Source organism: Lampetra fluviatilis, chromosome 45 (assembly GCF_964198595.1).
Source record: "Lampetra fluviatilis chromosome 45, kcLamFluv1.1, whole genome shotgun sequence".
Lineage (NCBI taxonomy): Eukaryota > Metazoa > Chordata > Hyperoartia > Petromyzontiformes > Petromyzontidae > Lampetra > Lampetra fluviatilis.
This window is the reverse complement of record NC_136319.1, coordinates 6,038,628-6,062,986: the sequence shown is the minus strand read 5'-3', so window position 1 is coordinate 6,062,986 and position 24,359 is coordinate 6,038,628. Positions and strand designations below refer to the sequence as shown.

At 47.0% G+C, this 24,359-nt stretch overlaps 2 protein-coding genes across 2 annotated transcripts in view; one reads left to right on the top strand and one right to left on the bottom strand.

Moving 5' to 3' along the window:
- The window catches only part of LOC144947490 (E3 ubiquitin-protein ligase TRIM11-like), an 85,828-nt gene extending 84,888 nt beyond the window's left edge, over positions 1–940 (top strand). The window contains exon 6 of the mRNA XM_078876716.1: positions 390–940. Coding sequence (XP_078732842.1) covers positions 390–940 — 551 coding nt within the window. The remainder of the gene's footprint in view (positions 1–389) is intronic.
- The window catches only part of LOC144947438 (zinc-binding protein A33-like), a 374,175-nt gene that overhangs the window by 139,219 nt on the left and 210,597 nt on the right, over positions 1–24,359 (bottom strand).

The window sequence follows — 24,359 nt, the reverse complement described above, 5'->3', positions numbered from 1 at the left end:
ACACGTTTTACATCTACTACACAGTGAATGTTGAACTGAAGCTCGACTTTTAAAAATGTAGATGGCGGGGCAGACAAACGCACCGCTGTACTGTACTTCTGTGCTTTCGCCAGCCGCGCCGCCTGCCTTCACCAACACGCGGTGACCGGCGTGGTGAAGTATGGTCAAATATCCCCCGCGAACCCCACGGTGTAGGGAGGCCCTCATCCAGCAGTGGATTGACAAAGTGCCCGTTACATGTCATCACACCGATAGCTACGCATTACAACGTTGTATAACAATGCTCAATATGAATTGCTCTATTGTAGTGTACGTGCATGTTAGTGCACGAGTGCTGTTGTTATAGTGGTGCTGTTGTTACACGGCTACTGTGATTATCGTTACTGCAGACGGACGCTCACCGACTGTGGACCCAAACTCAGCCAACAACGTCCTCCAGATTTCCTCGAACCTCAAGACGGTGACGTGGACCCCTGTTTCCCAGGGTCGCCCCGATCACCCACACCGCTTTGATCGCTATGCACAAGCCCTGTGCTCCGAGAGCTTCTCGTCGGGTCAGCACTACTGGGAGGTGGACGTGGGGGGTGCGGCGGGGGGCTGTGAGGTTGGAGTCGCGTACGGGACGATCGCACGGAAAGGGAATGGTAAAGAGTGCTGGCTGGGACAGAACGACTCATCCTGGGTTTTATATAAAGACAACAACAGCTGCTCAGTGTATCATGGTGGTGTATCAACCTCAGTGCCGGTGAGGGATCCTCCCCGGAGAGTCGGGTGTCACCTGCACTGGGAGGCGGGGCTGCTGTCGTTTTACCGCGCCGACTCCATGGAGCTGCTGCACTCCGTCCACCACTCGTTTAGTCAACCGCTCTACCCCGCACTGTACGTGGGTGGTGTTGTTGGTAGCTCAGTGAGGATTCTGGATCTGAGTCGTGCGTCCTGAGCACGGAGTGTGAGCAGCGCAGAGAAACGGGCACAACGCACAGACTCACGCACACAAAGACACAGATCCCCCGTGTAGCCTTCACAGGCTGTTGGGGCAAGTGCTGTTAGCGAGCACCTATGGGGACGTCCATGAATGACGTCACGCACCTGGGGGGGGGGGGCAGACATTTGTGACGATGGGGGGGGGTTGAGAAATGTGACGTCACGTCAAAATGAGCAACTTAAATAAATATAGACAACACGTTCTACTTAATTAAATAGACGTTTTAATAAATGTTTTCTCCTACAACATCAGAGTGCAGCACCACATTAAATATGCACTACAATGACAATAGATTAAAGCTATTTGAGGCATGTTTTATTTTGGGGGGGGGGGGCAGAGCTTTGTGACGTCATATTTGAGGGGGGGGGTCTGACTTGTGACGCCGTGTGACGAAGTGGGGGGAGGGGTAAAAAATCGTCCCAAATCGCGTGACGTCATTTATGGACGGCCCCTATGAAGGCCGGCATAGCACACTAGGGGGTGGGTGGCCAACACCACGCCCGGCCGCCTTTGTCTCCCCAGTGGTGATGTTTACACACCGTACCAGGAACTATTTTTTCAGGCTGAGTCGACCTAGGGGAGGCCCATGACCGGTTCACCAACACCAGTGACGATTATCGGAATCGGTCCAGGCTCTCCCCTAGGTCGACTGAGCCTCAAATGAGTACCTGCTGCGACGTGCAAACATCGCCACTGGGGAGACAAAGGCGGGTCGGGCGTGGTGCTGGTGTGCGTCAGTGCCGGCCTTCATAGGTGCGACTAGCAAACAGCACTTGCCCCTACAGTCTGTTAAGGCTACACGGGGGATAATTTTCTTTTGGTTAGTGGGTTGGTCTGTATGCCTTTGTGTCTGTGTGTGTCTTTGTTACTGTGTGTGTGTCTTTGTTACTGTGTCTGTGTGTGTGTGTCTTTGTTACTGTATGTGTGTGTCTTTGTTATTGTGTCTGTGTGTGTGTCTTTGTGTGCATTTTTGTTTTGGTGCTGGCCACCCACCCCCTCGTGTGCAAGAGTGACAGCCTTCACAGGCTCTGTTATTTGCTACGAACAGCCCTTTCCCCAACAGTCTGTTAAGACTACACAGACACACACAGATAGACACACGTACATACACACAGATACATACATACACATAGATACATACATACACACAGACACACTGTCACACACAGACACACACTCATACACAGACACATACAAACCAGTGGCGGCTCCTGCAAAATCTCTCAGGGGGGGCAAATGTCTGGATGATTGATAAGGATAAGGTCCACCCATGCAATGAATAAATTAACAGCTTAAGCATGTAAAGGCAACTTCACTTCTTTAATATTAATGAAAAATAAAGTGACTCTTACAATACATCTTGTTTGTTTATATACTCACTATTAAAACAAACCACTCAAGTTTATTTTATTAAAGATTCCACTAGGTAGCGATAAATTATATTGTTGGATGAAACGTGCTTACGTAGGATGACGTAAGCACGTATGATGACGTAAGCACGTTAGTGCATGCCCTCCCGGAAGCCATAGAGAATGCATTGGAGCGCCCCCGTTCGAAAAAAAACATCTTTGAATGTAAGTCTATGGGGCCACTCGGGGCGATTCTCAGCCGTAGTGAAATCGCCCCAAAAGAGGCGGTACTCCACAGAACGTGACATGACGCTGATTGGACTATATCCAGAGGCTGACAGTGACGGCTAGCGTGACTCTGTGGTTGAATGACATTGGTGGTGCGTCGCCCAATCGCCCTAATGAAGAAACCGCCCCTGATACAAACACAGATAGATACACACATATACAAAGACAAAGATCCCCCGTATAGCCTGAACAGACTGTTGGGACAAGTGCTGTTAGAGAGCACCTATGAAGGCCGAAACGGTACACGAGGGGGTGGGTGGCCAGCACTAATCCCGGCCGCCTTTGTCTCCCGAGTGGCGATGTTTATACTCTACACAAGGTACTAATTTGAGGCTGAGTCGACCTAGGAAATGCCCAGGACCAGTTCAGACAATCGTCAGTGGTGTTGGTGGTCGTCAGTGGGAATAGAACTGGGTCACCAGGTTTGTAGCACAGTGCACTAACCACTACAACACCAATCTCCACCCACCCACACACCTGCTCAACCACCCACATGATCACCCTCCTACTCTCCGACCTGATCCCGTTAAGTTTGGAGATGATTTGTCAAAAACAACAATATTAAGTTGATTCTTTTTAAAGACAATTTTAAACAGTTATGCTAAAATAAATCCAGAACAAATAAATGGCAATGATAGAGACGACATAATAAAAAAAATACTTTAATAATAATGTTTTAGAAGGTACGGTTTGGTGCAGAAATCCAACGAGCCTCACCAGAGCGGACGACATCAGTCCAAGGGACAAACCATCACCGTTTGGCTGGCCACTCTGAGTTTTCTAACAAATCGCGACCTGTAAACCCAACACCGCGACGTGAATGCAACACTCCTCTCTGCGCAGGTGAGAGTCGATTCGTGTCTTGGTTCGTCGCCGCCGTGTGCGCTCCAGGGACAGCGTCTCTCAGCCACAGTGAGCGGCTATCGGTGAGAAGCCACTGAGAGTCGTGGCGAGCAGCTCCCACTGAGAGTGTAGCGAGTGGACCTGGCTCCCGTCTGGAAGTGGTCAAAGCCGACCGTGTAACGTGCCTCACGTTGCGTCTGGACAGCTGCGTGCGATACGAAGCTCGTGTCTGTGACCTTGACCACCTGAGCACATTTACACGGAGTGTCTCGTGAGGTTTGTAACCTCGTGCTAAGTAATGTTGGCTTCCTTGTTCATCTCCGATGTTGTGAGCCCCCAGGATGTTGATGGTTAAAATATTTTACCTGGAAAGTCGCTCGATTGAACTTCTCATTCGCAAGGGTGTCCAAGGTGTCAAGTTACACATGCGTAAAAACATCAATCAAACGATTTACTATGGACTATATTTTGTTATATTTTACCAGGTAAGGTACACTGAGCAATGTAGCTCTTTTTCAGAAGCTATGTGGCCATCACAGATGATAGCTCAACGAAGTGGCTTATCATCATGTGGAAATGTATAGCAGTAGCTTAATACTCTAAACGCGTGATGTTGATTGTAAATGTGGAGGGAATAAACGACCCCAGTGAGAAAGAGAGACACGCAAACTCCTAATATGCAGCAGGCGTCGGGGTCGGGATCGAATCCACGACCTCCTGCAGACCAGGCGAGGGAGTTAACATCTAATCACTCCAAATAAAAACGTTACAATCTACATCTTACACGGTTTACGTTTAAATACAATGTGAAACACATTGATACAGAGCCAAGAACAGAGGCAAGGCAAAACACCCACGAGCATCAGAGGACAGTCAAACGCACGAAAGCGCGGTGCGCACTGACGGTTCATGTGGGGCGTTCTCTCGCTGTCACAAAGTAACTCAATGCGTTCGTCAAACACTGCGTGGAGCTTATAAGTAACATTAAACGACGTTTCAGGCAACGGACCTATTCATAGGACATCATTGAGAGTTAAAGGAGGAGGGCGATTCTGAATGAGTGCGTGCGTGTTTGGGTTTTTACTCTGATGATCGTTGCTTTCGTGATTGTAAGGGTTTGGAATTGGTTTCCACGCACGCGTTTCTCTTTGTGTGCACGTGACAGAGTTTAGCGGATCAACAGCGAATTAATAAATAAATAACAACGCCAGCTTCTGCAGCGCCGTAGCATGGCGAGCCGTTCTCCAATGACCGAAATCTTTTGGCGACGCTGCGTTTGGCAGTGACGCACAAACAACAACACCAAACCAATCTTAGCACATTCGTAGAGTCGCTCTACATCTTCTCTGGGCTCGCGATGTGATGTGAACAGGGGCCGTTTCTCGAAACGTCTCCTGTTTCGTATACAGTACTACCTTCGAAGGCCATACAGTGTCATGAATAAACGTGAGTTTCCATCCTCTTTGGTTTATTCGGTACAGTCACGTAGGTATAAAATAAAAATAAATCACGACGTTTCGATTGCAACACAAGCAATCATCATCAGGTGGGAAAACCACAGCAATATTTTTTTTTGCGTAATTGGGAGAAAAATTAATTATTGCTGTGGTTTTCCCACATGATAATGATTTCTTGTGTTGCAATCGAAACGTAATTTATTTTTATTTTATACCTACGTGACTTTACCGAAAGAACCAAAGCGAATGGATTCCTGCAGTCACGAAAGCTTCAAATCTAGAGTGAGTTTCCATCGTAAAAAATGCGTGTGTATTTGCACGTATATATATTTTTGTGCATTTCAGTTTTTACGTGTCTATGACAGTTTAACTCACACCGCTGAGTAGCTATGTGAGTGTGTGTTTATATTTATGAATGAGTTGTAAATGCGTCTGTATTTGTATCTAAATGAAAGTATAACACACACCACTGAGTAGCTATGCCAGTGTTTATATTTACTACCCAGACCCAAGCGATGAAGTTATCTATAACATGACACATCACACTATCTACTATGTACAGCTCAGATACAGTACACGTGTGTGTATGCTGTTACCTTCACCATGTACTATAGCTGAGTTATAGACAGTGCAGTGTGCAGTATAGTGTGATGTGTAATGCTGTCACATACCCTCACCATGTACTATAGCTGAGTTATAGACAGTGCATAGTGTGCTGTATAGTGTGATGTGTAATGCTGTTATATACCCTTACCATGTACTATAGCTGAGTTATAGACAGTGCATAGTGTGCTGTATAGTGTGATGTGTAATGTTGCTACATACCCTCACCATGTATTACAGCTGAGTTACATACAGTGCATAGTGTGCTGTATAGTGTGATGTGTAATGTTGTTACATACCCTCACCATGTACTATAGCTGAGTTATATACAGTGCATAGTGTGCTGTATAGTGTGATGTGTAATGTTGTTACATACCCTCACCATGTACTATAGCTGAGTTATATACAGTGCATAGTGTGCTGTATAGTGTGATGTGTAATGTTGTTAATACCTTCACCATGTACTATAGTTGAGTTATAGACAGTGCATAGTGTGCTGTATAGTGTGATGTGTAATGCTGTTACATACCCTCACCATGTACTATAGCTGAGTTATAGACAGTGCATAGTGTGCTGTATCGTGTGATGTGTAATGCTGTTACATACCTTCACCATGTACTATAGCTGAGTTATAGACAGTGCATAGTGTGCTGTATAGTGTGATGTGTAATGCTGTTACATACCCTCGCCATGTACTATAGCGGAGTTATAGACAGTGCATAGTGTGATGTATAGTGTGATGTGTAATGTTGTTACATACCCTCACCATGTACTATAGCTGAGTTATAGACAGTGCATAGTGTGCTGTATAGTGTGATGTGTAATGCTGTTACATACCCTCGCCATGTACTATAGCTGAGTTATAGACAGTGCATAGTGTGCTGTATCGTGTGATGTGTAATGTTGTTACATACCTTCACCATGTACTGTAGCTGAGTTATAGACAGTGCATAGTGTGCTGTATAGTGTGATGTGTAATGCTGTTACATACCCTCACCATGTACTATAGCTGAGTTATAGACAGTGCATAGTGTGCTGTATAGTGTGATGTGTAATGCTGTTACATACCTTCACCATGTACTATAGCTGAGTTATAGACAGTGCATAGTGTGCTGTATCGTGTGATGTGTAATGTTGTTACATACCCTCACCATGTACTGTAGCTGAGTTATAGACAGTGCATAGTGTGCTGTATAGTGTGATGTGTAATGCTGTTACATACCCTCACCATGTACTATAGCTGAGTTATAGACAGTGCATAGTGTGCTGTATAGTGTGATGTGTAATGCTGTTACATACCTTCACCATGTACTATAGCTGAGTTATAGACAGTGCATAGTGTGCTGTATAGTGTGATGTGTAATGCTGTTACATACCCTCACCATGTACTATAGCTGAGTTATAGACAGTGCATAGTGTGCTGTATCGTGTGATGTGTAATGCTGTTACATACCTTCACCATGTACTATAGCTGAGTTATAGACAGTGCATAGTGTGCTGTATAGTGTGATGTGTAATGCTGTTACATACCCTCGCCATATACTATAGCGGAGTTATAGACAGTGCATAGTGTGATGTATAGTGTGATGTGTAATGTTGTTACATACCCTCACCATGTACTATAGCTGAGTTATAGACAGTGCATAGTGTGCTGTATAGTGTGATGTGTAATGCTGTTACATACCCTCGCCATGTACTATAGCTGAGTTATAGACAGTGCATAGTGTGCTGTATAGTGTGATGTGTAATGTTGTTACATACCCACACCTGTCAACCCTTACGGGTTTTCCCGTATTCTTGTACAGGGAAATTGAGTAAAAACATTTTGTTTGTCTATTTGCTTGTGTTCTCCTTTGTGATGGGACCTTGTAGGATGAACGCTGAGATTTATAAGGGACACGGGTGACCGATCACATTTGTTTTGGTCCGTAATAAAGTAGGGCACTGGTAAGGGGTTGACAGCTCTGCATACCCACACCATGTGCTAGATCTGAGATGTAAACAGTCAACGGCGAGGTTATTCTTCTTGGTTTTTTCGGTAAAGTCACGTAGAATGGGAATAATAAAATAATAAAAATAAAACATAATAAAATAATTCTCACGACGTTTCGGCCACAACGCAGGCAGCCGTCCTCAGGTGGAGAACAGGTCTGTCGAGGAGACAGACCTGACCAAGAAGATGAATCCCTGCAGTCACGAAAGCTTTAAGGCGAGGTTATTGTGAGAAAATTATGAGAAGTAAACTCCTTGGTTCTTTCGGTAAAGTCACGTAGATATTTTCACCGAAACAACCAAAGAGTATGGAGGCCTGCAGTCACGAAAGCTTCAAATCATGAGTAATATCGTCAAAGTTAAAAGCCACATCGGTGATTAAATCGCGCCTAGTGAATTGAAAGAGACATTGATGAGGCGTCAACCATTAATGTTGTACAACAACAACAGCAGCAGCAGCTACTGCTGTTCGTCAATGAGCTGCACCACTCGCACGCCATTCGCCACAACGCGCTACAGACGCATTTCATGCCGACACGGAGCCAAGGCGAAGTCGTCGCTGCACTCCGACAACAAAGAAAGCGGTGGATAAAGCAAAGCACTTTGTGGCAATCGCCCGAATATCAACAAGACGCAGGGAACTACTAACTTTTATATCTATATATATAAAATCGCAAATCTGTCTGTCTGTCTGTGTGTGTGTCTTTGTGTGTGTCTGTCTGTCTGTGTGTCGCCAGACCATACGCAGTTTCATTGGACGAAATGTGAGGGATTTGCGAGACACGATTGGTCCGTTTGGTTTTGCACGGCAGTTGCCCCTGGCAACGGGTAGCGACGCATTCGCTGCGGGGTGGACGCCATTTTTAATTCCCGTAAAAAATATGCGCACGCATTAACACGCGACTCTGAGGTAAATTCATCAAAGTTTCACGTCCTCTTCCCTCCCCTCCCACCCCAATGTGTGTAATTACTATTATAGGGTCGGTATATAATTAAATTATAGCGATTAGACAGTATTATTGTAGCGCGGGGGGGGGGGGGGGAACGGCACCCGTACCCAGCCTCAGCCGAGTGGGCAATTTAGGCGAGGCCGGAGGCTCTGCACGCTACTAGGCCTCGACACCCACCACGCGACTCTGAGGTAAATTCATCAAAGTTTCACGTCCTCTTCACTCCCCCCCCCCACCACAATGTGTGCAATTACTATTATAGGGTCGGTAGATAATAAAATTATAGCGATTAGACAGTATTATTGTAGCGCGGGGGGGGGGGGGGTAACGGCCCCGGTACCCAGCCTCAGCCGGGTGGGCAATCTAGGCGAGGCCGGAGGCTCTGCACGGTACTAGGCCTCGACACCCCACCACACTATAGGCCGTACATATTACTGCACAGCGGCCGAGGAGATCGTGGCTGGGGGGGGGGGGTAGCAGCCCATCTGTGTATATATGTAAGGTTATTAAGAAATATATTTTTCACCCGGGCAACGCCGGGTACTTCTGCTAGTTTATATATACTGTAGATGTCCATAATGCAGGTTGATTGGGTTAGATGGTTAACGCGAATAAAACTTCTAGATTTGAAGCTTTCATGACTGCAAGGATTCATATTCTTAGGTTTTTTTCGGTAAAGTCACTTAGGTAAAAAATTCAATTTTCGATTTAAAGCTTTCGTGACCGCAGGGATTCATCTTCTTGGTAAAAATAAAATAAAAATCACGACGTTTCGGAGGCAACACAAGCTTCCGTCTACAGTTGGAACCGTCACAGCACGACTGCTGCATCAAGTAAGAAATCCGAATAAAACTGTATAATGGATATTGGTCGCGAAGGCTTTACGTGTTAAACTACTGTGGATGTGTTATGGTGATGTGTTAACTTTCCTTGTACTTGTGCTACTATCATGTTTGTGTTCTGTTTGTTGTTGTAACGTTCTTACCCCGTGCCCCTACTGGACATCTGTTACAAAGAGCTTTACAGGTCATCGGATTCCTCCTGCAATATAAATATTCCGATTCTGATGTACGTCAGTGCAAAGATGCCAAATCAACATATGTGATAATAACAAATCGCGTTACCGGTATCTGCTTTGATCCACATTGCTCACCGTAGCTGTTGGGCTGTTCGGAATGTACCACTCACTCAGCGGGGGGGGGGGGGGGGGTTCAACAATTTCGCATTAACTTTTACTTTAAAACATGAAAAACAAAGTAAGACAGAATTATAAATCACTGTAACTGTTATTGTACAATGATTAACAATTTACAATTTGAATCGACTGAATATGGTAAGGTTTTAGGCGTAACATTGTGAAATATGGCATAGAATCACCCCTGTTGTTGGTAATGGTTTCTCTCTCCGTGGGTCATCGCAAGACAAATAATTGTATTCAATTGTAATTAAACTTTAAAGCATGTTATAAACATGTTATTGTATTTAAACTTTTAAATATAGAAACACTTTTTTTCGTGTAAACATCCCCAATTGTAAATGTTGTTTTGGCCAATCAACAGGCGGGGAATAATGAGCGTTAGCGTGACACACACTGGTGCTTGTTAAAGCGAAGGGCGAGAATCTACAGGTACATCTAGACAGGTTTGTATGTTTGTGTGATGCGGGGCTTGTTTTTACATTCCTTAAACATCTGAGCACATTCCTTGGGGGTACCTCGTGAGGTTTGTAACCCCGTGTAAAGTAATTTTACATCCTTGTTTCTCGTCTGTCTGCGAGCCCTGATACAAATACTCACCACTCAGCATCTACACACGACAAACCAGCCGGTATCCACAAATATTACTCACCATCTCATATGCACACACACTACTCAGTACTCACCACTCACCATACACACACACTACTCACCATCCACACACACTACTCACCATCCACACACTACTCACCATGCACACACACTACTCACCACTCAACATCCACACACTACTCACCACTCACCATCCACACACATTACTCACCACTCACCATCCACACACACTACTCACCACTCAACATCCACACACACTACTCACCACTCACCATCCACACACACTACTCACCATCCACACACACTACTCACCACTCACCATCCACACACACTCACCACTCACCATCCACACACACTACTCACCATCCACATACACTACTCACCACTCACCATCCACACACACTACTCACCACTCACCATCCACACACACTACTCACCATCCACACACACTACTCACCACTCACCATCCACACACACTACTCACCACTCAACATCCCCACACTACTCACCATCCACACACACTACTCACCACTCACCATCCACACACACACTACTCACTATCCACACAAACTACTGACCACACACACACTCCTCACCAGCCGCCATTAACCAGGAAGCAAATCTCCCCCAGGAATAAACCCGTTTTGCAGATATTCTGATGGAGATAATGAGACCAAGTAAGAACTGCAAAGTGTAAAAACAAATCCTTGCAGAAGGAAGAGGCAATGGCAGAAACGAGAAAAAGGCAGCTCCAACCAACTCGCCTTCGCATTAAATGGACTTGCTCCTCGCTACATTCATGATCTCCTTCAGCCACGAATATTCCATCAAGATCGTCAAGATCCTCAGCTTGTGCATTGCTCACCGTCCCACCGTCTCCAGGCTACACACGTGGAGGTGCGTTGGCAATTGTGGCACCTACACTCTGGAACTCGTTGCCCTTCGAGGTGAAGGGGACTTCCGAGACACTGCTCATCTTCACATCTCCACTAAAGCCGTCTCTGTTTAAAATGTCTTTCTCCCTTTAGCGATGTTCAAATGTCCTTCTCACTTCTTTCCTTGGGTGATGTTCACTATTTTCTGACTTACCATGCATAGCACCCCGAAAGCGATTGTTTAAGGGAGCTTTGTACATGTTAATTATTATATCACTACTAGCTGTACTACCTGGCTTCGCCCGGGACTTGTATCCACCACGGCCGGCCGCCTTTGTCTCCCCAGTGGCGATGTTAATACGCCACGCCAGTTACTCGTTTTGAGGCTGAGTCCCTCCCTCACCACTCTCCCTCCCTCACCACTCTCCCTCCCTCACCACTCTCCCTCCCTCACCACTCACGCCCGGCCGCCTTTGTCTCCCCAGTGGCGATGTTAATACGCCACACCAGTTACTCGTTTGAGGCTGAGTCGACCTAGGGGAGGTTCAAATAATCGTCACCGGTGGTGGCCGTGAGCGGGAATCGAACTCGGTTCGCCGGGTTTGTAGCGCAGCGTAGCATTAACCACTACACCCACCGCTCCTCACACACCACAAACGCACAGACACACACACAGACACACACACAGACACACGCAGACACACACAGACAGACACAGACAGACACACACACACAGACACACAGACAGCACGCTAAGCACTACACTACCGCTCCCCACACACCACACACGCACACACACAGACACACACACAGACACACACACACAGACAGAGACAGCACGCTAAGCACTACACTACCGTTCCCCCTACACAACACACGCGCGCGCGTCCATAGGTACACATACACGCGCTTGCTGCAGACACACACGACTGTCAGGGTGCGTACGGCAGTAAACGACTGAAAAAATAAAGCGGCAATGCTGCGCGAGGAACGCCTTAGACCTGCAACAGATTTGTGTAATGCGAGCGTAAACACACAAACACATACAAACACATACACACACATACATACACACACATACACACAAACACATACACACACATACACACACATACATAGACACAGACATACACATACACACAAACACACACATACATACACACAAACACATACACAATACACACACACATACATGCAGACACACAGACAGACACATAACACACATACATACACACACATACACAGAAACACATACACACACATACATACACACATAAATACAGACACACAGACATACACATAAACACATACACACATACACATGACCCGGCTTCGCCCGGGACTTGGATCCACCACGCCCGGCCGCCTTTGTCTCCCCAGTGCCGATGTTAAAACGCCACACCAGTTACTCGTTTGAGGCTGAGTGGACGTAGGGGAGGTTCAAATAATCGTCACCGGTGGTGGCCGTGAGCGGGAATCGAATTGGGTTCGCCGGGTTGGTAGCGCAGCGTAGCGTTAAGCACTACACCCACCGCTCCTCACACACCACACACACACAGACACACACACAGACACACACACAGACACACGCAGACACACACAGACAGACACAGAGAGACACACATACACAGACACACAGACAGCACGCTAAGCACTACACTACCGCTCCCCACACACCACACACGCACACACAGACACACACACAGACACACACACACAGACAGAGACAGCACGCTAAGCACTACACTACCGTTCCCCCTACACAACACACGCGCACGCGTCCATAGGTACACATACACGCGCTTGCTGCAGACACACACGACTGTCAGGGTGCGTATGGCAGTAAACGACTGAAATAATAAAGCGGCAATGCTGCGCGAGGAACGCCTTAGACCTGCAACAGATTTGTGTAATGCGAGCGTAAACACACAAACACATACAAACACATACACACACATACATACACACACATACACACAAACACATACACACACATACACACACATACATAGACACAGACATACACATACACACAAACACACACATACATACACACAAACACATACACAATACACACACACATACATGCAGACACACAGACAGACACATAACACACATACATACACACACATACATACACAGAAACACATACACACACATACATACACACATAAATACAGACACACAGACATACACATAAACACATACACACATACACATGACCCGGCTTCGCCCGGGACTTGGATCCACCACGCCCGGCCGCCTTTGTCTCCCCAGTGCCGATGTTAAAACGCCACACCAGTTACTCGTTTGAGGCTGAGTGGACGTAGGGGAGGTTCAAATAATCGTCACCGGTGGTGGCCGTGAGCGGGAATCGAATTGGGTTCGCCGGGTTGGTAGCGCAGCGTAGCGTTAAGCACTACACCCACCGCTCCTCACACACCACACACGCACAGACACACACACAGACACACACACAGACACACGCAGACACACACAGACACACACAGACAGACACAGACAGACACACACACACAGACACACAGACAGCACGCTAAGCACTACACTACCGCTCCCCACACACCACACACACACAGACACACACACACAGACAGCACGCTAAGCACTACACTACCGTTCCCCCTACACAAGACACGCGCGCGCGTCCATAGGTACACATACACGCGCTTGCTGCAGACACACACGACTTTCAGGGTGCGTACGGCAGTAAACGACTGAAATAATAAAGCGGCAATGCTGCGCGAGGAACGCCTTAGACCTGCAACACATTTGTGTAATGCGAGCGTAAACACACAAACACATACAAACACATACACACACATACATACAAACACATACACACACAGACATACACACAAACACACACATACATACACAGAAACACATACACAAAACACACACACATACATGCAGACACACAGACACACACATAACACACATACATACACACACATACATACACAGAAACACATACACACACATACATACACACACACACATACACAAAAACACATACACACACGTACATAGACACATACATACAGACACACAGACATACACATAAACAAATACAAAAACACACATACATAGAGACACATACATACACACAAAGACATACACACACATACATACACACATACATACAGACACACAGACATACACATAGACACATACACACATAGACATGACCCGGCTTTGCCCAGGACTTGGATCCACCACGCCCGGCCGCCTTTGTCTCCCCAGTGGCGATGTTAATACGCCACACCAGTTACTCGTTTTGAGGCTGAGTCCCTCCCTCGCCACTCTCCCTCCCTCGCCACTCTCCCTCCCTCACAACTCTGTAGAGGACGTGAAACTTTTATGAATTTACCTCAGAGTCGCGTGGTGGGTGTCGAGGCCTAGCACCGTGCAGAGCCTCCCGCCTCGCCTGATTTTCCCACCCGGCTGACGCTGGGTACGGGTGCCGGTCCCCCCCCCCCCCCACGCTACAATAAGACTGTGTAATCGCTATAATTTATAAATCGACCGACCCTATAATAGTAATAGCACACATTGTGGTGGGGGGGGGGAGTGAAGAGGACGTGAAACTTAGATGAATTTACCTCAGAGTCGCGTGTTAATGCGTGCGCCTATTTTTAACGTGAATTAAAAATGGCGTCCACCCCGCGGGCCGTCGCTAGCCGTTGCCAGGGGCAACCGCCGTCCAATGAAAGCGGCGAAGACGTCGCTAGCCGTTGGCAGGGGCAACCGGCGTCCAATGAAAGTGCGTATGGTCCGGCGACACACACAGACAGACAGACATTCACGATTTTATATATATAGATTACTGAATGATTATGTAATCAGTAGAAATGTATTATTTAATTATAAAAATACAATTATTGCATTAGCTTTCGATTTAAAGCTTTCGTGACTTCAGGGATTCATCTTCTTGGTTCTTTCGGTAAAGTCACGTAGAAGGGAAATAATAAAATAATAAAAATAAAACAATAAAATAATTCTCACGACGTTTCGGCCACAACACAAGCAGCCGTCCTCAGGTGAAGAACAGGTCTGTCTGAGGACGGCTGCTTGCGTTGTGGCCGAAACGTCGTGAGAATTATTTTATTATGTTTTATTATTATTTTATTATTTCCCTTCTACGTGACTTTACCGAAAGAACCAAGAAGATATTGCATTAGCGTCATAGTATTATAGCACGAGCATGTATTTATTATTTAATTATTATTTAGGTGTCGGTATTTCGCAGTTATTTAATTATAATTAAGTTAATAATACATACAGAATTGGTAAATCATTATTTTATTATTATCCATTTCCACTTGCATAATAATTAAATTATTATAACATAATAAAACTATGCTACTTAAATTATTATTACTTGACGGTCACGCCAGTTGGTTCAGGGCACGGGGTCGGCAACCTGCAGCTCCGTAGCGGCATGCGGCTCTTTGAGGGACGGCTGCTTCGTGAGACGTTTTTATTTATCACGGACCACCACCGTCTCTCGTACTCACACCACGTTTTTATTTATCAACGACCACCACCAGCACGGTCTCTCGTACTCACACCACGTTTTTATTTATCAACGTCCACCACCAGCACCATCTCTCGTACTCACACCACGTTCTTATTTATCAAGGACCACCACCAGCACCATCTCTCGTACCCCCACCACGTTTTTATTTATCGAGGACCACCACCACCGTCTCTCGTACTCACACCACGTTCTTATTTATCAAGGACCACCACCAGCACCGTCTCTCGTACTCACACCACGTTTTTATTTATCACGGACCACCACCACCACTGTCTCTCGTACTCACACCACGTTGCATTGCGGCTCTTGAAATAATGAGTTGGTTGGATTCTATTTTAATTACCGAATTGTAAAAAATGTCTCTCCTTGTTGTTTTGGTTTCTGACCCCCCTGGTTTAGGGGAATCTTTTTTTGTTAAACCTTGAATACGAACTGACAGCTGTGTCGTTTGCTGGGCAAAACGCACAGCCTCACCCTAGCGGGAATGATTTTTTTCTTATTATTACACGCTTTTATTTAACTCACTGTCTGTTGTTGTCGTATTTTCAAATCTTTTAACTCAATTTTAACCCACTTCCCAATGTGGTATCGACTGCAAACTTGGTATACTTTCGTCATACTGATGACAATACTATCTATATATATATAAATTCGTGAATGTCTGTCTGTGTGTGTGTGTGTCGCCGGACCATACGCACTTTCATTGGACGCCGGTTGCCCCTGCCAACGGCTAGCGACGCCTTCGCCGCTTTCATTGGACGGCGGTTGCCCCTGGCAACGGCTAGCGACGGCCCGCGGGGTGGACGCCATTTTTAATTCACGTTAAAAATAGGCGCACGCATTAACACGCGACTCTGAGGTAAATTCATGTAAGTTTCACGTCCTCTTCACTCCCCCCCACCACAATGTGTGCTATTACTATTATAGGGTCGGTCGATTTAATAATTATAGCGATTACACAGTCTTATTGTAGCGCGGGGGGGGGGGGGGGGGACCGGCACCCGTACCCAGCGTCAGCCGGGTGGGAAAATCAGGCGAGGCGGGAGGCTCTGCACGGTGCTAGGCCTCGACACCCACCACGCGACTCTGAGGTAAATTCATAAACGTTTCACGTCCTCTACAGAGTCGTGAGGGAGGGAGAGTGGCGAGGGAGGGAGAGTGGCGAGGGAGGGACTCAGCCTCAAAACGAGTAACTGGTGTGGCGTATTAACATCGCCACTGGGGAGACAAAGGCGGCCGGGCGTGGTGGATCCAAGTCCCGGGCAAAGCCGGGTCATGTCTATGTGTGTATGTGTCTATGTATATGTCTGTGTGTCTGTATGTATGTGTGTATGTATGTGTGTATGTCTTTGTGTGTATGTATGTGTCTCTATGTATGTGCGTTTTTTTGTATGTGTTTATGTGTATGTCTGTGTGTCTGTATGTATGAATATATGTACGTGTGTGTATGTGTTTGTGTGTATGTGTGTGTGTGTATGTATGTGTGTGTATGTGTTTCTCTCATCGACTGACAACATGGTAACGACTGGACCGGAAACGACTACGAGTAATGAGAGCATAGCACAAGAGAACACCACAGCAACTGTCACAAGTTCCGCTGCAACAGCAGGCCACAAACAGATGCAGGTATGTGTCTGTGGTTGGAGGAAAGTTACATCACACGAAGGGTTGAGGATCCACGAGGGGAAGAAGGGGTGTTTGGGTAAAGAGAGACAGAGGCCTGGCATTGATTACTTTCTGCGAAAGCGATCAAATCAGTCGAATGAAGCACAGAAACTGGACGCAAACCATAGTTTGCAGTGCACCAGTACCACTGTCATGGAGGACGTAAACTCAAGCACCGAAGTAACAACTGAGGTGGAACCAACAACAGGAGTGGAACTCACCCAGCCTCCCAGACCTGCAGTCGAGAGGAGACTACCAGGGCACAGACCGTATGTGAAGTGGCCTGGCGCCAGTGACAAGAAGTTGTGGGAAACAGTGAATACTGACCTTACCTTGACCCTCGAGAAACTTCGAGGCACAGTGGAGAAGAAGTTGGAGAGGATGGGGAACATCATCTATGAGTACGGGGCAGAAAGCTTTGGAGTGCAAGAGGCAAAAGGCGGGAGAAAGGTTCCAACCCCACCAGTTTCCAGGAGGCAACAAGAAATCAAGCGCCTCGTTCAAGAAAGGAGACAGCTTAAGAAACAGTGGAAGAAAGCCTCGGAAGTGGAAAAGGAGGGCATAGAGGCACTTCAGGCTGACATCAAAACCCGGTTGGCTACGGAAGCGCAGAAGGAAGAAAGAACAAACTAGAACTCGATTCTATAAAGATCCCTTCAAGTTCCTTAAAAGTCTCTTCACGAATGAAAAAAGTGGAGTTCTAAAAACAACAAAGAAAGACCTAGAAGAGCACCTGAGAACAACAAACTTTGACTCAAAGCGACATGAACATCTGGCCATCCCAGCAGATATCCCACCCATTGAACCCCCGGAACATCATATTGAGACCAGCCCTCCGACATGGAAAGAGGTGGAAAACACAGTTCGAAGGGAAAGAACAGCATCAGCCCCGGGGCCAAATGGAGTCCAGTACAAAGTGTATAAGAACGCACCAGACGTCCTGAGGTTCCTCTGGAGGCTCATGAGAACAGCTTGGCAAAAGAAGATAATACCCAAAGTGTGGCGTAGGGCAGGCGGGGTCCTGATCCCTAAGGAGAAGGATGCAGTGAACATCAGCCAATTCCGCCCAATCTCCTTACTGAATGTCGAGGGTAAAATCTTCTTTAGGGTCATTGCCCAGAGGATGGCCGAGTACCTGCAAAGGAATGCGTACGTCGATACATCTGTACAGAAGGCATGAATATCAGGGTTTTCTGGCTGCTTGGAACATTCCAGCATGATCTGGCACCAGATCCAAATGGCCAAGGTGGAGAAAAGGGACCTCCATGTAGTCTTCCTCGACCTCGCCAATGCATTTGGCTCTGTGTCCCATGAACTCCTGTGGTCTGCCTTCAGATTTTTCCACATACCAGACACCATCACAACCCTGGTGAAGTCGTACTTTCAGGATCTGCAGTTCTGCTTCACCACCTCAGAGTTCACCACCTCATGGCAATGCCTGAATGTAGGTATAATGGCGGAATGTACCATTTCTCCATTGGCATTCATAATGGCAATGGAGGTTATCATCAGATCCTCAAAATGGGTTGCTGGTGGACAGCGAGTCGACTCTGGTTTTCGCCTCCCTCCACTCAGAGCCTACATGGACGACATTACAACATTGACCACCACTGTCCCATGCACCAGGAGACTGCTCAGAAAACTCGAGGAGAACATCAGCTGGGCCCGTATGAAGATTAAACCATCCAAGTCACGCAGCATCTCGATTGTGAAGGGAGTACTCTGGGACCTGAAATTCTTCATCGGAGATGACCAAATCCCAACAGTGTCTGAGCAGCCGGTAAAAAGCCTTGGAAGGTGGTATGATGCAAGCCTGAAGGACAAAGATCAGGTGCAACAGCTGCGCAAAGACATCAGTAGTAGCCTACAGTCCATCGACAACACCCAGCTACCTGGAAAGTTAAAGGCCTGGTGTCTGCAGTTTGGTCTCCTACCCCGGGTGTTGTGGCCCCTAGCAGTGTATGAGGTTCCAATCTCAACAGTGGAGAAGATGGAAAGAGGAGTCACGAGCTACTTAAAGAAGTGGCTCGGAGTTCCACGATGCCTTACCACCATAGGCCTCTATGGAAATGGTGTCCTCAAGCTGCCCCTCACCAGTCTAACCGAGGAATTCAAGTGTGCAAAAACCAGGCACCAGATGACACTGAATGAATCTCGAGACCCAGTGGTGAGCAACAACGCGCCGACCTTGGCAACTGGGCGCAAATGGAGGCCAGGAAAAGCAGTCCAGGAGGCAACAGCAGCCCTCAGACATGCTGACATTGTGGGTCATGTTCAGCAAGGGAGAGGAGGCCTTGGGCTAACTAGCCGTGCTGCTTGGAGTAAGGCCACTGCACCAGAGCGGCGGAAGATGGTAGTGCAGGAAGTACGCCATCAGGAGGAGGCTGCAAGGTGGGCCCAGGCAGTCTCTCTTGCCAAACAGGGACAGTGGACTCGATGGGACAGTGTGGAGAAGAGGAAGATCAGCTGGAAGGATCTGTGGGCCATGGAAGCGAGGCGGTTGAGCTTTTCCATCAGAGCAACATATGACGTCCTTCCAACACCAGTTAATCTTCACCAATGGTATGGTGAAGATCCGGACTGTGCCCTCTGTTCCATGCCAGCCAACCTCAGGCACATTCTCGCAGGGTGTAAAACAAGCCTCACCCAAGGACGCTACACTTGGCGTCACAACCAAGTCCTTAAAAACCTTGCGTCCGCCCTGGAGGACAAGCGAGCTGCCACCAACTCCCTACCACCCCCAGCAGCATCACATCCCTTACGGACGACCTTTGTCCGCGAAGGGGCTAAACCACCGAAGAGCGGCTCTACACCAATAGAGCGAGACCAGCTGCGCTTGGCCCGCGACTGGAAAATGCTAGCTGACATTGGCCGGAAACTTGTGTTTCCTCCGGAGATCGCAACCACCACCCTAAGACCTGACATGGTGCTCTGGTCCTGTTCGCTCAAGAAGGTCTTCATCATTGAGCTCACAGTACCCTGGGAGGACTCAGTAGATGAGGCTTATGAGCGAAAACATCTGCGCTATGCCGATCTAGCTGCCGAAGCGCGGCATCATGGCTGGAACACAGAAGTCCGACCAGTGGAGGTGGGCTGCAGAGGTTTTGTGGCAACATCTACAACCAGACTGCTTAGAGACCTGGGAATTAAGGGCCAGAGCCAGCATTCGGCAATCAGAGCTGTATCGGAGGCGGCAGAAGGCAGCAGTCAGTGGCTCTGGATGAAGAGGAAAGACCCCAGCTGGGCCCCAAAGTGAGAGGGCCAGGAGGTATGCAGTCAACAATGCTTGACTCAGGGAGGAGGACACCCCTGCCATGCATAGTCCCATGGGATGTTGGCTATCAACAACAAGGCAACTCCTATGACTAATTGGGAATGGGACGCAAGCGTAGGATTGATCACCCTGTCGCTGGCCGCCTTTGGGGAGGGTGTATAGTATGAAAGGCCGAAACACCCTAGGATCCAAAGGTTCACTACTGACGATGCGCTCCCCAAATTTCACCAGGCTCACTGTTCATGAACTCTTGGAAGTGCTTGCACAAAGGATAGTAACATCTCATCCTGTGTTCTTTGGAATCTGTGTATGTATGTGTGTGTATGTTGTTGTATGTGTTGGGTTATGAAATTTTGATGAAAATAATAAAAATTAATAATTTTCCGAAAAATGCGCAAATCGCATTAATTATGATAGTGTGTGTATTAATATGCATAAATTATGATAATCACGGAGATAATCGTAGTAATTTATGTGGATGCTTGCGGTTATGTTAATGTGTGCAGTTGTGATAATTAGGCTTAGCTTCGTTTATCCAGAGTTATATCAATCAGGATAACACGATTACCGTCGATTAAACATTTACTGATTATCTTAGTGTGTTTATATTATTTTAGGTCTCCAGTTTCAGATCTCATCACAGGATACAGTTATCAAGAATAAGATGGTTTTGCATGGACTTGGAAAGAAGCACTCGAACAGTTGGTGTTAAGCAATTTTAATTCTAAACAAGCACATGACACTCTAGTATGCGAAAGCGAGTATACGTCAATAAATTCATGGGCAATCTTATGCAATTAACGAAATTGAATGACTAAAAATACTTCTTCATTGGCGAAATTATGCAGTTAACGAAAATGAATGACTAAAACATTTCTTATTCATGTAACTCGACGGCAGCAACTGCTTTGCACGATCAGTTGATATTGAACGCACCACCTCGAAATGGCAACCCTTTTTGAAACGCAAAGATCACTTTTTGAAAGTCTTATTCGTGTGCGTGCTGTGTGTGCGTTGTCCCCTCGTAATATTAATTGTGTCGTTAGCTTGTGTGGTGTAGGAGGATACAAACAGCGGCCAGGTGTTCCTCTCGATTGGGCGTGGCCGCCGCAAGCTCCTGCTGCTCCCTCGCTCGGACGCGTCTCTGCATGTGCGCTCTCTTTTCTCCACTGCTGGATGACGAGTTGGCACGACGCTCGGTGACGCCCGGTGACGTCCGAGTCGTGCTGCTCTTGCGCTCTCTCTCCCTCTGCTGGATGACGAGTTGGCACGACGCTCGGTGATGCCCGGTGACGTCCAAGTCGTGCTGCTCTTGCGCTCTCTCTCTCTCCACAGCCGTTTGACCAGGCTTTTTCCACTGCTTCGCGCTCTCTGCTTTGCACGCTTGGTCGACGCTTGGCGATCTCCGCCCTTTTACAGGTTGATTGCTTGTCGTCACTCGTCACTCTCTCTGCTCCGTGCTTCCCTTGTTCGGGCAGCTGCCAGCTTCACTCGCACTTAACTTCGTTCTGCGAGAAGCGACACCTGCTATCGGCATCGGTGTTTCGTGTCCTCACGACGCTCCGCCAGCAGGAGCATGGCTGAAACCCAGCCCTGACCCAGGTTGAACTCAGACTTCTGCGACTCGAACGACCCCTCCTCGTTCCATCACTTCTCGAGGCACAACTGCCCCAGCTCTCTTGCGAGCCCCGTCGCAACACTGCGTCGCAAGCCGAGTTGTGAGACTGAGCGCGACTCGGACAGACTGCTCTCAGACTGTCACTTTAACGATGTCTCGTCGTTCCATCTCTCCTCGAGGCACGACTGCCACACCTCTCTTGCGAGCCCCGTCGCAACACCGCGTCGCACGCCGAGTTGCTAGACTGAGCACGACTCAACCCAGACTGCTCGTGTGTTGTGTCTGTGCCTAACTCAAAACGTGACTCCCTTCTCTCTGCATTCCTTGCGAGCGGGCAACAAAAAAAACACAAACAGAGCGAGAAGAAGCAGACACCCTCGCAATCCCTCCTCGCGACCTTTCCTAACCCTCCAAGCATTCATGGGCCATCTGTTTGTGCTGCGGGGAGACAAAGGCGGCCGTGCTTAACTCAAACACGCGAGCACCCTCTCCTCTCTCCGCGTCTCTTGCGAGAGAAAACAACCAATGTCAGCACAAACCCCCCCCCCCCCCCTGTGACCTTTTTGCTCCCTCCTTGCTTGTCAGACCCCGCTGGAAGACAAAGGTGGCTGAGGAGATGTTTGCAATACATTTATGTGGTCCTGTGTGTTACATTTATTCTTGAATTATATTTTATGAGTTCCTTCGGTCTTAGTATCGGACGGTCGTGTAGGTAGGAAACATATACTAATAATAAAAAAAAAATTGTTTGTTGGTTAATTATCTTTGTTAAGTTTCTACTTTTCGGTAAGGAAAACGTTAAGAAAACGCGAGTTGCAACCGTTATTTACTCTGCACCTTATCTGTACATCTCCAGATGTCTTGGGAGGCTAGTCCATACATCTTTTGTCCATCTGGATGTCTATGACCTTTCTGTGACCGAATTCTCAACATTTTAACCGCCCTCCATGTTTCATGGATTCCTGGTGTTCTTGTGAGGAGAAGTGAGTTGTTTTCATTTGTTTAATTTAAAAAAAAATATATAGATAAAATATAAAAAAAAAATATTTGAATTGTTCTTAATAAAAAAAAGGGTATAGACACAACAATCCGCCTTTTTGAAAATTATCAGGGGTCGATTTGGCCACTGGTGAATTTTCGAACCAATTAAATGCCCTTTTTTTGTGTTATGAATCCATAAGCCGCCCTCACTCTCGGCGGTTATTCTTACGACGCGCGTGTACGTATTACAATCTTAACCTGGTTACATCTGAAATAAGCAAAGAAAATAAACAACACGTTAAACATCGATATTGCGTTACATCGGTTCTCATACATCATAACTCCGACGAATATTCATTTTTGTTTTTGCTTAACATGGTTACATTTGAATTAAGCAAAGAAAATAACAACACGTTAAACATCGATATTGCGTTACATCGGTTCTCATACATCATAACTCCGATGAATATTCATTTTTGTTTTTGTTAAATCCAGGGAAACGCTAGGTAGCGGTTTCGAACGCATTTATGCGTTACCTTCCTCATGTTGCCTGGTTTACCACTTATCACTTTGATAATTCGATCACGGTTTTCGGGTTCGTTTTTGTAGTTTCCTCTCTCACTCTCTCGCGTCGTGGGAGTGTGTGGTGAAAAATTGTGCTGCACATAACCAGAATTCGCGCACGCAACCAACTTCTGTACTCCGTTATCAATGGCATTCGCTCTCTCTGCGATTACATGCACATTTGCCGAGTCAGCGTGTCGATTTAATTCCGTGCCTCGTAATGTTGCCCTTTTGGTTTGTACGAGTGGGTTGGATTTCAACACCATTCCCGATACGTCATGGACATTCGTCTCCATTTCAGCACTCCGATCCACATTAATTTTTGTTTCATTTGGATATTTTCCATTCAGAGGCTCACGCCTGTACTTCCCAGGGTGGGTCTCTGTGTTCTCTCTCCCTGCACCATTATCGCTCTCTTTTGCGACGCGTGGCACTGTTTTTCCTGTGTGCTCTCTCTGTCTCTGCTGTCTGTTATCTCCTGTCCGATCACACTTCAATGCAGCCCTGTCCTTGTAGTTGATCCGCGCGTCATTTACAAGAGCACTGC